Source organism: Pongo abelii, chromosome 18 (genome assembly GCF_028885655.2).
Source record: "Pongo abelii isolate AG06213 chromosome 18, NHGRI_mPonAbe1-v2.0_pri, whole genome shotgun sequence".
NCBI lineage: Eukaryota > Metazoa > Chordata > Mammalia > Primates > Hominidae > Pongo > Pongo abelii.
The window spans coordinates 33,505,035-33,521,348 of NC_072003.2; the positions used below are offsets into that span (position 1 = coordinate 33,505,035).

The 16,314-nt window shown below is 38.5% G+C and overlaps 1 protein-coding gene across 1 annotated transcript in view; it reads left to right on the forward strand.

The window, feature by feature from the left end:
- ITGAM (integrin subunit alpha M) overlaps positions 1-16,314 on the forward strand; it is a 78,162-nt gene that overhangs the window by 30,831 nt on the left and 31,017 nt on the right. The window contains exons 13-14 of the mRNA XM_024233586.2: positions 11,179-11,319; positions 11,407-11,619. Of these exons, the coding sequence (XP_024089354.1) occupies positions 11,179-11,319; positions 11,407-11,619 (354 nt within the window). The remainder of the gene's footprint in view (positions 1-11,178; positions 11,320-11,406; positions 11,620-16,314) is intronic.

Here is a 16,314-nt window from a genome sequence, read left to right on the forward strand (position 1 = left end):
CCACCTGAACAGATATAGAACTATAATTTGACAACATACAACATCGTTTCATGATTAAAAATACTCTCAGCCAACTAGGAACTAAAGGGAACTTCCTCAACCTGAAAAAGAGAATTTACAAAAAATCTCTACCAGACATTATACTTAAAAGTGAAAGAGAATGCTTTTCACCTAAAATTGGAAACAAGACGAGAATATCTACTTTTATAATTGCTATTCAACATTGACCTAGCCAATGCAATAAAGCAAGAAAAAGAAGAAAAAAAAATACAAAGAGGAAAGGAAGAAATAAAACCCTTGCTATTTGCAGATGATACAATTGCATGGAAAATTCCAAAGAATCTATAAAAAAGCTATGATAATAGGTTTTTTCAGTAAGTTCTCAGGATATAAGAGCAACGTATAAAAATCAGTTGTATTTCTATAATATAACTGAACAATTGGAAATTTAAATTAAAAAGTACCATTTACAATAGCATAAAATACCATGAAATATTTAGGTATAAATCAAACTAAACATGTACAATAATTTTATGCTGAAAAGTGCAAAACACTAATGAGAGAAATAAAAGACCTAAATAAATGGAGAGATACACTGTGGTCATGGATTCGAATATTGGAGTTCCAATATTGTTAAGATGTCAATTCTCCCTGAGTTGATCTACAGATTCAATGCAGTAAAAATCCTGGATAATATTCCACTGTGCACATGTACCACATTTTCTTTATCCATTCATCTGTTGATAGACACTTAAGTTGATTCTATATCTTGGCTATTGTGAATAGTGCTGCGATAAACATGGGAGTGCAGTTATCTTTTCAGTATACTGATTTCCTTTCCTTTGGCAATATACCCAGCACTGGGATTGCTGGATCATATGGTAGTTCCATTTTTAGTTTCCTTGAGGAGCCTCCATATTGTTCTCTATAGTGGCTTTACTAATTTACATTCCCACTAACAGTGCATGAGGGTTCCTCTTTCTCTGCATCTTTGCCAGCATCCATCATTGTTTGTCTTTTCGATAAAAGCCCTTTTAACTGGAATGAGATGATATCTCATTGTGGTTTTCATTTGCATTTTTCTGATACACAAAGGAATATTATTCAGCCATAAGATGAATGAATCTTGTGATTTGCAATAACAGGATTGGAACTAGAGGACATTATGTTAAGTAAAACAACCCGGGCACAGAAAAACAAATATTGCATGTTCTCATTCATGTGTAGGAGCTAAAAAAAAATGGATCTCATGGAGGTAGAGAGTAGAATGATGGGTTACTAGAGACTGGGAAGGGTAGCAAGGAGGATGGGGTAAAGAGGGGATGGTTAATGGGTACAAAAATACAGTTAGGAAAAATAAGACCTAGTGTTTGGTAGCACAGTAGGGTGACTATAGTTAACAATAATTTATTGTGTATTTCAAAATAACTACAGGAATGGAATTGGAATGTTCCCAGCAAAAGAAATGATAAATACTTGAGGCAATGGATATCCCAGTTACCCTGATTTGATTATCACACATTGTATGCTTGTATCAAAATATCACATATTCCCTATAAATATGTGCAATTATTATGTATTCATAAAAAAGTAAAAATCCTGGAAGTATATTTTGCAGAATTTAGCCAATTCTAAAATTTATATAAAAAATAAAAAAGTAGAGTATCCAAAATAATTTTGAAAAGAATCTTGATACATACCATTAAGTAGCTGTCACTTTTTATTTATTTATTTAATTTTAAAAAATTAGATTGATATTTTATTATTTTTTAACTTTTACTTTAGGTTTGAGGGTACACATGAAAGTTTGTTATATAAGTAAACTCGTGTCATGGGAGTTTGTTGTACAGAGTATTTCATCACCCAGGTATTAAGCCTAGTACCCAATGGTTATTTTTTCTGCTCCTGCCTCCTCCCAACCTCCACCCTCAAGTAGACCCCAGTGTCTGTTGTTTCCTTCTTTGTGTTCATAAGTTCTTTATTGCTTAGCTCCCACTAATAAGTGAGAACATGCAGTATTTGTTTTTCTGTTCCTGTGTTAGTTTGCTAAGGATAATGGCCTCCAGCTCCATCCATGTTCCCACAAAAGACATGATCTTACTATTTTTTATGGCTGCATAGTATTCCATGGTGTATATGTACCACATTTTTAAAAATCCTATTTGTTATTGGTGGGCATTCAGGTTGATTCCATGTTTTGCTATTGCAACTAGTACTGCAATAAATATTCATGTGCATGTGTCTTTATGGTAGGATGATATATATTCCTCTGGGTATATCCCCAGTAATGGGATTGCTGGGTTGAATGGTAGTTCTGCTTTTAGCTCTTTGAGGAGTTGCCATACTGCTTTCCCCAAGTGGTTGAACTGATTTACCACTCCCACCAACAGTATAAGTGTTCCCTTTTCTCCACAACCTCACCAGCATCTATTTTTTAACTTTTACTAATAGCCATTCTAACTGGTGTGAGATAATGATAATGATATTGAGCTTTTTTTATATGCTTGTTGGCTGCATGTATGTCTTCTTTCGAAAAGTGTCTGTTCATTTCCTTTTCCCACCTTTTAATGGGGTTGTTTTTCTCTTGTAAATTTGTTTAAGTTCCCTGTAGATGTTGGATATTAGACCTTTGTTGGATGCATAGTTTGTGAATATTTTCTTTCATTCTGTAGGTTGTCTGTTTACTCTCGATAGTTTCTTTTGCTGTGCAGAAGCTCTTGCATTTAATTAGATCCCATTTGTCAATTTTTGCTTTTGTTGAGATTGCTTTTGGTGTCTTTGTCAGGAAATCTTTGCCTATTCCTGTGTCTAGGATGGTGTTGCCTAGGTTGTCTTCCAGGGTTCTTATAGTTTTGGGTTTTACCTTTAAGTCTTTAGTCTATCTTGAGTTGATTTTTGTATATGGTGTAAGGAAGGGGTCCGGCTTCAATCTTCTGCAGATGGCTAGCCAGTTATCCTAGCACCATTTGTTGAATAGGAATTCTTTTCCCCATTGCTTATTTTTGTCGAAGATCAGATGGTCATAGGTGTATGGCCTTATTTCTGGGCTCTCTATTCTGTTCCATTGGTCTATGTGCCTGTTTTTGTACCAGTACCATGCTGTTTTGGTTACTGTAGCCCTGTAGTATAGTTTGAAGTCAGGTAACGTGATGCCTCCTTCTGTGTTCTTTTTGCTTAGGATTGCCTTGGTTATTCAGGTTCTTTTTTGATTCCATATGAATTTTAAAATAGTTTTTCCTAGTTCTGTGAAGAATGTCATTGGTAGCTTAATAGTAATAGCACTGAATCTATAAATTGCTTTGGGAAGTGTGTCCATTTTAATGATATTTATTCTTCCTATCCATGAGCATGAGATGTTTTACCGTTTTTTTGGTGTCATCTCTGATTTCTTTGAACAGTGTTTTATAATTCTCACTGTACAGATCTTTCACCTCCCTGGTTAGCTGTATTCCTAGTTGTTTTATTCTTTTTGTGGCAATCGTGAATAGGATTGCCTTCCTGATTTGGCTCCCAGCTCTTGTTGGTGTATAGGAGTGCTGGTGATTTTTGTACATTGATTTCGTATCCTGAAACTTTGTTGAAGTTATTTATCAGCTGAAGGAACTCCTCGGCCAAGACTATGGGGTTTTCTAAATATAGAATCATGTTGTCTGCAAACAGGGATAGTTTGACTTTTTGACTTCCTTTCTTCCTATTTGTATGCCCTTTTTTCTTTCTTTTGCCTGATTGCTCTGGCTAGAACTTCCAATACTATGTTTAATAGGATTAGTGAGCAAAGGCATCCTTGTTTTGTGCTGGCTTTCAAGGGGAATGCTTTTGCCCATCCAGTATGATGTTGGCTGTGGGTTTGTTGTAGATGGCTCTTATTATTTTGAGGTATGTTCCTTCAATACCTAGTTTATTGAGAATTTTTAACATAAAGGGGTGTTGATTTTATTAAAGCCTTTTCTTCATCTATTGAGATAATCATGTGGTTTTTGTCTTTAGTTTTGTTTATGTGATGAATCATATTTATTGATTTGCATGTGTTGAACCAACTTTGCAGCCCGGGATGAAGCCTACCTGATCATGGTGGATTAGATTTTTGATGTGCTGCTGGATTTGTTTTGCAGGTATTGTGTTGAGGATTTTTGCATTAGTGTTCATCAAGAATATTGGCCTGACATTTTCTTTTTTTGTTAAGCTGACACTTTTTAGTTTGATGCCACCCCATTTGTCTGGTTTGCTTTTGTTGCCTGTGCTTTTGGGGTCATATCCAAAAAATCATTGCTCAGAAGCTTAATTGTCAAGAAGCTTTTCCCTTTGTTTTCTTCTAGTAGTTTTACAGTTTCAGGTCTTGTGTTTAAGTTTTTAATCCATTTTAAGTTGATTTTGTGTATGGTTTGGGATAAAGGCCTAATTTAATCCTTTTGAATATGAATATCGAGTTCTCCCCACACCATTTGTTGAAGAGAATGTCCTTTCTCCTTTGCATATTCTTGGCACCTTTATTGAAGATCAATTGACCATAAATGCATAGTTTTATTTCTAGCCTCCCTGTTCTGTTCCATTGGTTGATGTGTCTGTTTTTATGCCACCACCTTGCTGTTATGATTACTAGAGCTTTCTTGACACGGTATGTTTTGAGATCAGGAATTATGATGCCTCTAGTATTTTTTTCTTGAGGATTGCTTTGGCTATTTGGGGACTTTTGTGGTTCTATATAAATTTTAGTATTTTTTTCTATTTTTGTAAAAAAAAAAGTCATTGGGATTTTGATAAGGATTGTACTGAATCAGAAGATTGCATTAATACTCCAATCCATGAACATAGCATATCTTTCCATTTATTTTTGTCTTAACTTCCTTAATCAATGTTTTATAGTTTCAGTGTAAATGTTTTTCACCTGTCTGGTTAAATTTACTCTTAGGTATTTTTTTTGATGCTATTGTAAATGAGATTGTTTCTTGATTTCTTTTTCAGATAGTTCATTGTTAGTGTATAGAAGCACTATTGATTTTTTACACTGATTTTGTAACCCGTAACTTTACTGAATTTATTCATTAGTTCTAGTAGTTATTTTTTGGTGGAGTCTTTAGGGTTTTTAAAATATATATATATATATATATATATATGTTCTTATATTTGTATCATTTTAAGTGTAAACAGAGACAAATTTCCTTTTTTATATCTGATTTGGGTCTCTTTCATTTATTTTTCTTGCCTAATTGCTGTGACCAGGACTTCCGGTACTATGTTACATAGAAGTAGTGAGAGTGGGCATCCTTGCCTTTTTCCTCATTTTAGTGGTAAAGCTTTCAATTTTTCACCATTGAGTATAATGTTTGTTGTGGGCTTGTCATATATGGCCTTTATCATATTGAGGTACATTCCTTCTGTAGCGAATTTATTGAGAGTTTTTATTATAAAAGAATGTTGAATTTTGTCAAATGCTTTTTTTTTGCGTATATTGAGATGATCATGTGGTTTTAGTCCTTCATTCTGTTAATCTGATATGTCACATTAATTGATTTGCATATGTGGACTCATCCTTGCATCTTGCATCCCAGGGATAAATCACACTTGATCATGGTTATTATCTTTTTACCTTTTTTTTTTTTTTTTTTTTTTAACAGAGTCTCACTCTGTCGCCCAGGCTGGAGTGCAGTGGCATTATCTCGGCTCACTGCAAGCTCCACCTCCCAGGTTCATGCCATTCTCCTGCCTCAGCCTCCTGAGTAGCTGAGACTATAGGCGCCCACCACCACGCCCTGCTAATTTTTTTTTTTTTGTATTTTTAGTAGAGATGGGGTTTCACCATGTTAGCCAGGATGGTCTTGATCTCCTGACCTCATGATCCACCCATCTCAGCCTCCCAAAGTGCTGGGATTACAGGTGTGAGCCACCACACCTGGCTGGTTATTATCTTTTTAATGTGCTATTAAATTCAGTTTGCTAGTATTTTGTTGAAGACTTGTGCATCTATGTTTATCAGCGATATTGACCTATAATTATATCTTGTAGAATTTTTGTCTGGCTTTGGTATCAGGGTAATGCTGGACTCAAAATAAATTTGGAAGTGTTCCTTGCTCTTCAGTTTTTTTTACATGAGTTTGAAAAGGATTGACATTAATTCATTTTTTTTTTTTGAGATGGAGTTTTGCTCTTGTCGCCCAGGCTGGAGTGCAATGGCACAATCTCGGCTCACTGCAACCTCTGCCTCCTGGGTTCAAGTGATTCTCCTGCCTCAGCCTCCCAAGTAACTGGTATTACAGGTGCTCACCACCACACCCGACTAATTTTTGTATTTTTAGTAGAGACAGTGTTTCACCATGTTGGCCAGGCTGGTCTCAAACTTCTGACCTTAAGTGATCCACCCACCTTGGCCTCCCAAAGTGCTGGGATTACAGGCATGAGCCACTGCGCCTGGCAACATTAATTATTTAAATGTTTGCATTCACCTATGAAACATCGGGTCCTGGGCTTTTCTTTGTTGGGAGGTTTTGGATTACTGGTTCAATCTCCTTACTTATTACTGGTCTTTTCAGATTTTTAAATTTCTTCTTGACTCAGTCCTGGTAGGTTGTATTTTTCTAGGATTTTATCCATTTCTTCCAGTGTATCTAATTTTTTGGCATTAAATGTTCATAGTTATCTCCCATGATCCTTTGTATTTTGGTGGCATCAGTTGTAACGCCTCCTCTTTCATTTCTGATTTTATTTACTTGAGTTTTTTTTCTTTAGTTTAGCTAAAGGTTTGTCAATTTCATTTATCTTTTTAAAAAAGCAACTCTGGCTGGGTGTGGTGGCTCACACCTGTAATCCCAGCTCTTTGGAGGCTGAGGTGGGGGGATCGTTTGAACCCAGAAGTTTGAGACCAGCCTGGGCAACATAGTGAGACTCCACCTTTATAAAAATAGATAAAAAAGCAACTCTTAGTTTTATTGACATTTTCTATTGTTTTTCTAGCCTCTATTTGATTTATTTCTGGTTTGATCTTTATCATTTTATTTCTCATGCTGACTTTGAGCTTAGCTTTTTTTCTTTTCTTTTTCTATTTTCTTGATGTGTAAAGTTAGGTTGTTTCTTTCCTTCCTTCCTTTCTTCCTTCTCTCCTCCCTTTCTTCCTTCCTTCCTTCCCTCCTTCCTTCCTATCAAAATTAAAGTTGTGTTTTTATTTTTATTATAAATGGAATGCAACATCATGTAGAAATCAGAAAACACAAACATATTATAAGAATAAAAGAAAAAATTTCCATACCACTAGAAATGATCAATCAATATTTAGGTGATTTTTAATGTAGGTGTTTAACTCTATGAAATTCCCTCTTAAATCTGCTTTTTCTGCACCCAATAAGTTTTGGTATGTTGTGTTTTCATCATCATTTTTCTTAAGATTTTTTTGATTTCTCTTTTGATTTCTTCTTTGACCCACTGGATGTTCGGTAATGTGTTGTTTAATTTTCACCTGTTTTTGACTTTTTAAATTTTCCTCTTGTTGATTTCTAGTGTCATAACCATTGGGTCAGAAAAAATACTTGATATGATTTATTTATTTATTTATTTATTTATTTATTTATTTATTTGAGATGGAGTCTTGCTCTGTCACCCAGGCTGGAGTGCAGTGGCTTAGTCTTGGTTCACTGCAACCTCTGCCTCCCGGGTTCAAGCAATTCTCCTGCCTCAGCCTTCTGAATAGCTGGGATTACAGGTGGCCGCCACCAAGTCTGGCTAATTTTTGTATTTTTAGTAGAGATGGGGTTTCACCACATTGGTCAGGCTGGTCTTGAACACCTGACCTCAAGTGATCTGTCCACCTTGGCCTCCCAGAGTGCTGGGATTACAGGTGTGAGCCGCTGTGCCTGGCCAATACTTGATATGATTTAAATCTTGAATTTCTTAAGACTTGTTTTGTGGCCTAACATATGATCTACTTAGAAAATGTTCCACATGTGCTTGAAAATACTGTGTATTCTGCCGCTATTGAATGGAAAGTTCTGTACATGTCTGTTAGATCCATCTGGTCTATAGTATTATCCAAGTCTGCTGTTTCCTTGTTGATTTTCTGTCTGGATGATCTAACTATTGTTGAAAGTGGGATATTGAAGTTCCCTACTATTATTAGAATATAATAATGGTAATACTATTATTGTATTGCTGCCTACTTCTCCCTTTAGTTCTGGTAATATTTGCTTTATGTATTTAGGTGCCCTGATGTTGGGTGCATATATATTCACAATTGTTACATTCTCTTGGTTAATTGACTTATTTATCATTATATGATGACTTTCTTTGTCTCTTGTGGAAGTTTTAACATAAGGTCTGTTTTTTCTGATATAAGCATAGTCCTCCCTGATCTCCCTTGGTTATCATTTGCATGGAATATATTTTTCCATCCTTCCACTTTCAGCCTATGTGTGATCTTAAATCTAAATTGAGTTTCTTATAGGCAGCATATAGTTGGATTTTAAAAAATCCATTCAGCCACTCTATGTCTTTTGACTGGCGAATCTAATCCATTTACATATAAAGTAATGATTGGCAGGTAGGGACTATTATTGCTATTTTGTTTATTGATTTCTGACTGCTTTATAATTCCTTTGTTCCATTCTTCCTCTCTTGCTGTCTTCCTTTGTTATTTGATTTTTTTTTTGTAGTGATATGTTTTGATTCCTTTTTCTATGTTTGGTGTATCTACCACAGTTTTTCTTTTCTTCGTGGATACCATGAAGCTTACATAAAACATCTTATAGTTATAACAGTCTATGCCAAGCTAATAACAACTTTGACCACATACGAAAACTTGACCCTTTAACTTCTCCTCCCCACACATTTTACATTAATGTCACACTTTACCAGTTAATTTGCATTAAAGGTGCAAAGATAAAGTTTAAGAGTTTTTCACCCAATGATTCTGGAACATTTGGACATTCATAGTAAAAAAATAAAAATAAACCTCCATTCATACCTTATGCCATGTAAAAATTAGTTCAAAATAAGCAATTTCTTAAAAAGTTTAACATACAGTTACCATACCAGAAATTCCACTCCTAAGCCTTTTTTTTTTTTTTTTTTTTTTTTGAGACGGAGTCTCACTCTGTTGCCCAGGCTGGGGTGCAGTGGCGCGATCTCGGCTCACTGCAAGCTCCGCCTACTGGGTTCACGCCATTCTCCTGCCTCAGCCTTCCGAGTAGCTGGGACTACAGGCGCCAGCCACCAGGCCTGGCTAATTTTTCTATATTTAGTAGAGACAGAGTTTCACCGTATTAGCCAGGATGTCGAACTCCTGACCTCGTGATCAGCCTCCCAAAGTGCTGGAATTACAGGCGTGAGCCACTGCGCCCGGCCTCCTAAGCCTTTACTTAAGAGAAATGAAAACAGATGTCCACATGAAAACCTGTATGCAAACGTTTCTGGTCGCTCTATTAATAATCACCCCTTAGAAAAAAATCCAAAATGTCCTTCAACTAAGGAATGGATAAACCAACTGTGGCACACCCATACAATGGGAATACTAATCAGCAATAAAAGAGAGCAAATTACTAATACGTGCGACAACACAGATGAATCTTAAAAGCATTATTGTAGGTGAAAGAAGCCGAATTAAAAAGGCCACATACAATATAATTCCATTTATATGACATTGCAGAAAAGCCAATAAGGGCAGAAAACAGTTGAGTGGTTGCCAGATGTTGGTAGTTGGAGGGGAGAGATAGACTATGATGGGGCATGAGGGAATATTTTGGGGATGATGAAACTATTTTCTTTTTTGGCTGTGGTGTTGGTTATATGACTTTATTTATTGTTTTTGCAACAGAGTCTTGCTCTGTCGCCCAGGCTGGAGTGCAGTGGCATGATCTCAGCTCACTGCAACCTCCACCTCCTGGGTTCAAGTGATTCTCCTGCCTCAGCCTCCCAAGTAGCTGGCCCTTGCCACCACGCCCAGCTAATTTTTGTATTTTTAGTAGAGATGGGGTTTCACCATGATTTCCAGGCTGGTCTCGAACTCCTGACCTCAGGTGATCCACCCGCCCTGGCCTCCCAAAGTGCTGGGATTACAGGCATGAGCCACTGCATCTGGCCGGTTATATGACTTTATATGTTTGTCAAAACTCATAAAACTATGTACTAAAAGGCTGAATTTTATTGTATGTAAACTCTTCCCCAATAAATCTGACCTAAAAAACAACCAAATTCTGTTGACTTTAGGATAAAGCTTAAATGCCTGTATGAGTTATCAATGAGTCTTCCCTCAATGGTGTATGAGGCAGAAATCATGTTGCAGAGCCGTGGCATTATGTCCCCTGCACATTCCCTTCCTAGAACTTGTCCCAGTTTGAAATTGCTATACACATCTCCCTGTTAATCCATCAATTACTCTCCTCCCCTCCACCTGGCTGCACTGAGGGCCCTGAAAGGCACTGTGTCTCTACTACCCAGCCGTGTGCTTAGCAATAAGAAACACTTGTTTGTTGAATGAATGAATAAATGAATAAATGAATGGGTGATTAAATTGGTGAATTTTATGGATGAATTCTACATATTGACCTTGAAGATATTTCTTAATATCACAACAAATATTCAAATAACAAATAACAAAGTTATTTTAAATCTAAACCAGTTATTAGCCTTATTAGAGTGCCAACTTTGACTTTTTACCTCCCTAAAGATTCCCAATATATTGAAAGGGTGGTATTCTGTCTTCTCTTCTAGAATTTTCTATCTGTATTTTCCAACCCAAATCCTTCTTTGCTGCCTTAATAATCTCCCAGAAATACCATCTGGGGTAAATCCTCACTCACTGCCTACTGACTCTACTATAGGCTTCTTTATTTTTTATCTTTTAAATTATTTAAAAAAATATATACACTTAGAGATTGGAGTCTTGCTCTGTTGCACAGGCTGGAGTGCAGTGGTGACAAAGCTCACTGCAGCCTTAAACTCCTTGGCTCAAGGGATCCTCCCACTTCAGCCCCCCGAGTAGCTGGGATTACAGGCAGAAACCATTCTGCCAGGCCTATTATATAGGTTCCTTCATCTGGCAGCACATTCAATGATAATTTATCATGAACCATATAGAAGATCACATCTGCTCCAGAGGGATTCCCCCAGCAGGCATAACTTTTCTTCAGAGAGAGAAAACCCCCACATCTGCTTTAGGTGGGAAGAGGTGTGTGATTATGGTCCTGTCTCTTTCAGATCGGCGCCTACTTCGGGGCCTCCCTCTGCTCCGTGGACGTGGACAGCAACGGCAGCACCGACCTGGTCCTCATCGGGGCCCCCCATTACTACGAGCAGACCCGAGGGGGCCAGGTGTCCGTGTGCCCCTTGCCCAGGGGGGTGAGTGGAGATGGGACCTGGGCTGGGTGGGGCCCGGTGTGGGTGGAGGGGTCACTTGGGCTGGGGCCTGATACTGTTTGTGTTTAGCAGAGGGCTCGGTGGCAGTGTGATGCTGTTCTCTACGGGGAGCAGGGCCAACCCTGGGGCCGCTTTGGGGCAGCCCTAACAGTGCTGGGGGACGTGAATGGGGACAAGCTGACGGACGTGGCCATTGGGGCCCCAGGAGAGGAGGACAACCGGGGTGCTGTTTACCTGTTTCATGGAACCTCAGGATTTGGCATCAGCCCCTCCCATAGCCAGGTGAGACCTGGTCACTGTCCTTGTCATGACAGCAGCCTCTTTGTTGATCTTTCTCCTTCTAATTCAGTGTGCCCACAGCTGCCAGATAAGTTCTCACAGTACTCCTTTCAGAACCTTCAAAAATGATAACATGTGGCTGGGCCTGGTGGCTCACGCCTGTAATCCCAGCACTTTGGAAGGCTGAGTTGGGAGGATTGTTTAAGCCCAGGAGTTCAAGACCAGTCAGGGCAACATAGTGAGAACCCATCTCTCCAAAAAAAAAAAAAAAAAAAAAATTAGCCAGGTGTGGTGGCACACACCCATGGTCCCAGCTACTCTGGTGGAGGCTGAGGCTGGAGGATTGCTTGAGCCTGGGTACTCACTGCAGCCAGAGTGACAGAGTCAGACTTGCACATGCATGCGCGCACGTGCACACACACACACACTTCACAGAAATCTCAAAGACTCTTAGTTCCAGATTGATTATTTCTACAGCAATAGAAAGTGCATGATAGCCTCATCACCCCCACTTTACAGATGAGTAGATCCAGGCCCAGCGATGGCAAATGGCAAGCTAGCAGTATTGGGATGCAGGCATTCCTTTCTTCTGAATCTCGGTCCTGGTAAGGTGACCAAGAGCTCTAGTTTTCCTAGCTCTGTCCCAGATTTAGCACTGAAATTCCACATCCTGGGAAACCTATGCGGTTGGCCACCTTACGGGATTGCACACTTCACAGATGTGGAATTGTGCAGTCACACGCGCCCCTCTCTCAGAAGGGCCCTGTGCTTGGCTTAATGCTCTGCTATTGCCGTCTTCAATTCTTAGTAATTTTTCAACAAGGGGTCCTACATTTTTTTGCACTGGGTTTTGCAAAGCATGGAGCCTATCCTGATGACTTGTCACCTTATATTCTGGCCCTGACAACTGTTTTCCTCTGTAAGTTGGCTTTCTGTCTTCTGCCAGGTGGAGCCCACTGTCTGGAGGGACCCTCACAGTCTGGTTCCATCTTCCCTGTGTCATATTCTTTCCCACCATAGCCACCTGAGACCATCTAGTCTTCTGGCCTCTGGTCTCTGGGTTTTTACCAGCCTTACATTTTTCTTTCTTTATGTTTAAGAATTTTTTTATTGTGGTAAGAGCACTTAACATGAGACCTATCCTTTTAACAGATTTTAAAATGTACAATGTAATACTGTCATCTATTGGTGCAGTGTTGTACAGCGGACCTCTTGAACTTCATCTTGCATATTGAAAATGTATACCCATTGATTAGCAACTCCTCATTGTTCTCCAGCCTCTGGCAGCCACCATTATATTCTTTGCTTCAATGAGTTTGGCTATTTTATTTTTTTTTAGTTTTTGAGACAAAGTTTCAGTCTGTCGCCCAGGCTGGAGTGCAGTGGCACAATCTCGGCTCACTGCAACCTCTACCTCCTGGGTTCAAGCAATTCTCCTCTCTCAGCCTCCCAAGTGGCTGGGATTACAAGCCTGCACCACCATGCCTGGCTAATTTTTGTATTTTTTGTAGAGACTGGGTTTTGCCATGTTGTCCAGGCTGGTCTTGAGCTTCCGGGCTCAAGTGATCCACCTGCCTTGGCCTCCCAAAGTGCTGGGATTAAAGGTGTGAGCCACCACACCCCGCCAGTTTGGCTATTTTACATAACTCATATAAGTGAAACCACACCATATTCAACCTTTGGTGACTGGCTTATTTCACTTAGAATAATGTCCTCCAGGTTCATCCATGTTGTCACAAATGAAAGAATATCTTTCTTCTTCTTCTCCTCCTCCTCCTCCTCCCCCCCCTTCCTCCTCACCCTCCTCCTCCTCCTCCTCCTCTCCTCCTCCTCCTCCTCCTTCTTCTTCTTTTTTTTTGACAAAGTCTTGTTCTGTCACACAGGCTGGAGGGCAGTGGTGCAAACATGGCTTCCGGAAGCCTTAACCTCCTGGGCTCAAGCGACCCTCCCACCTCAGTCTCCTGAGTAGCTGGGACTGTGGGCCCATGCCACCATGCCTGTCTAATTTATTTTTATTTTTTGTAGAGATGGGGTCTCCCTATGTTGCCCAGGCTGATGTCTTTCTTTTTTAAGGCTGAATAATATCCCACTGTATGTATATACCACATTTAAAAAAATCCATCATTTCCTGGTAGAGAGGGAAGGAAAAATCCCTCATCTGTTGATAGGCATTTAGGTTGTTTTCACATCCTGGCTATTGTGAATAGTGCTGCAATGAACATGGGCATGTTCATATCTCTTTAAGATCATAATCCCAGTTCCTCTGGATAAATAACCAGAAGTGGGATTATTAAATCATATGGTAGTTCTATTTCTAATTTTTTGAGGAACTTCCATACTGTTTTCCCTAGGAGCTGCACCATTTTGCATTCTCGCCAACAGTGTGCAAAGGTTCTGATTTTTCCATGTGTTTACGAACACGTGTCTTTTGTTTTTTTGACAATAGCCAAGCTAGCAGGTGTGCAAGTGATATTTCATTGTGGCTTTGATTTGCATTTCCCTGATGATTAGTGATGCTGAGCATCTTTTCATGTATGTATTGGGCATTTTTGTGTCTGAAAAAAATGTCTCTTCAAGCCCTTAAGCTTATTTTTAAATCAGGTTATTAAGGCCGGGCGCAGCAGCTCATGCCTGTAATCCCAGCACTTTGGGAAGCCGAGGCGGGCATATCACCTGAGGCTGGGAGTTCAAGACCAGCCTGGCCAACAGGGTGAAACTTCATCTCTACTAAAAATACAAAAATTAGCCGGGCTGTGGTGGTGCATGCCTGTAATCCCAGCTATTCCAGAAGCTGAGACGGGAGAATCACTTGAACCCGTGAGGCGGAGGTTGCAGTGAGCCGAGATTGTGCCACTGCACTCCAGCCTGGGAGACAGACGGAGATCTTGTCTCAAAAAAAGAGAAAAGTTGTTAGATTTTTTGCTATTGAGTTGTATAAGTTCACTATATATTTTGGAGATTAACGCCTTATCAGATACATGGTTTGCAAATACTCTCTCCCATTCTGTAGGTTATATTTTACTCTGCTTATTCTTGCCTTTGCTGTGTAGAAGTCTCACTTGGTTTGATGCAGTCAGGCTTGGTTATTTTTGTCACCTGTACTTTTGGTGTCATAGCCATAAACTCATTGCTCAAACCACCATCTTTATAGCTTCTCCCCTGAGTTTTATTCTAGATGTTTTACTTTTTCATTGAAGTCTTTAATTCATTTTGAATTGATTTTTGTGTATGGTATAAGAGTCAAGTTGCATTCTCTTGCATTTGTATATCCAGTTTCCCAATACCATTTGTCTAAGAGAGTATCCTTTACCCATTGTGTATTCTTGGCATTATTTAGGAGAATCAGTTGGACCCATATGGATGGGTTTATTTCTGGGCTCTGTATTCTGTTCCATTTGTCTATATGTCTATCTTTATGCTAGTACCATACTATTTTAAGTACTATAACTTTGTCATTTATATATATAATCCTGCATTTTATTAGAGTCAAATAACATTAAATGAAAGACACATATTAGTTTTAGAAAATCCATTGATGTTGCCCAATTTGGCACATACTTGTAAAAGCAAGGCTTATTAGCTCATATATTTGGAACTAAAAAATATTTGAAGTTGATCGCGGCACAATGAATCCTCAATTTCCAGAGTACTAGAGATGATTATGTACAAAAATCCAGTGAAACTTATTTTACTAATTTACCAGTTCTATATCACTCCTAAATTTCCCTAAAAATATGGCTTTATAAAAAGTAGTGTTCTATAATTCACAAATATGAAGAGTTTTATTATAATTTGAGTATGAACTGTGTATCACCCATATCATGGCTTCAGAAAACTATTGCTTTTCTTACTAACTTATTTAAGGTTTCACTACATGAATCAGTATGCAGAACTCACTATGTTGTAACTATGATCTGTAATGATAAAAATATAGAACCTCTTTGACTTTAATCTAAAAAAGTCACCTTATCATAAAACAGTGTTAACATAATCAAGAATTAACCCTGACAAATAAATAAACCACTTCTTTTGGCTTTTAAAAATAGCTCATGCTCATGGTTCTTTCAAAATGATGTTGTAGCTACTGTCTTTTCTAACAAAGGAATATTTTCATCATAGCAACTATTTCTGAGCCAAAAATAAACCACACTAAAAACAGAAGAAAATTCTCAGTGTAGAAAGGAAAAGGCTCATCTGTTGTGCAATAGCAGGCATCGGGCTCTGTGAGTGCTTTTCAGACATCCTCAATCAACCCAACTAGAGGCACTATTGAGTTTATCCAGTAAGTGCACCGTGCAATCTAGTGCTGTGAAGGCATTACTTAATTAGCCAAAGGAAGAACAATCTTTTCTTTTTTTCTTTCTTTTCTTTTCTTTCTTTCTTTTTCCTTCTTTCTTTCTTTTTCTTTTTTCTTTCTTTCTCTCTCTCTCCCTTTCTTTTCTTTCTTTCCTTTCTTTCTTTCTTTCTTTCTCTCTCTCTCCCTTTCTTTTCTTTCTTTCCTTTCTTTCTTTCTTTCTTTCTCTCTTTCTTTCTTTCTTTCTTTCTCTCTCTCTCTCTCTTTCTTTCTTTCTTTCTCTTTCATTCTTTCTTTCCTTCCTTCATTCCTTCTTTCTTTCTCTCTGTTTCTTTCTCTTTCTCTTTCTTTTTATTTTTTTGAGACAGGGTCTCCCTCTGTTGCCCAGGCTGGAGTGCAGTGAC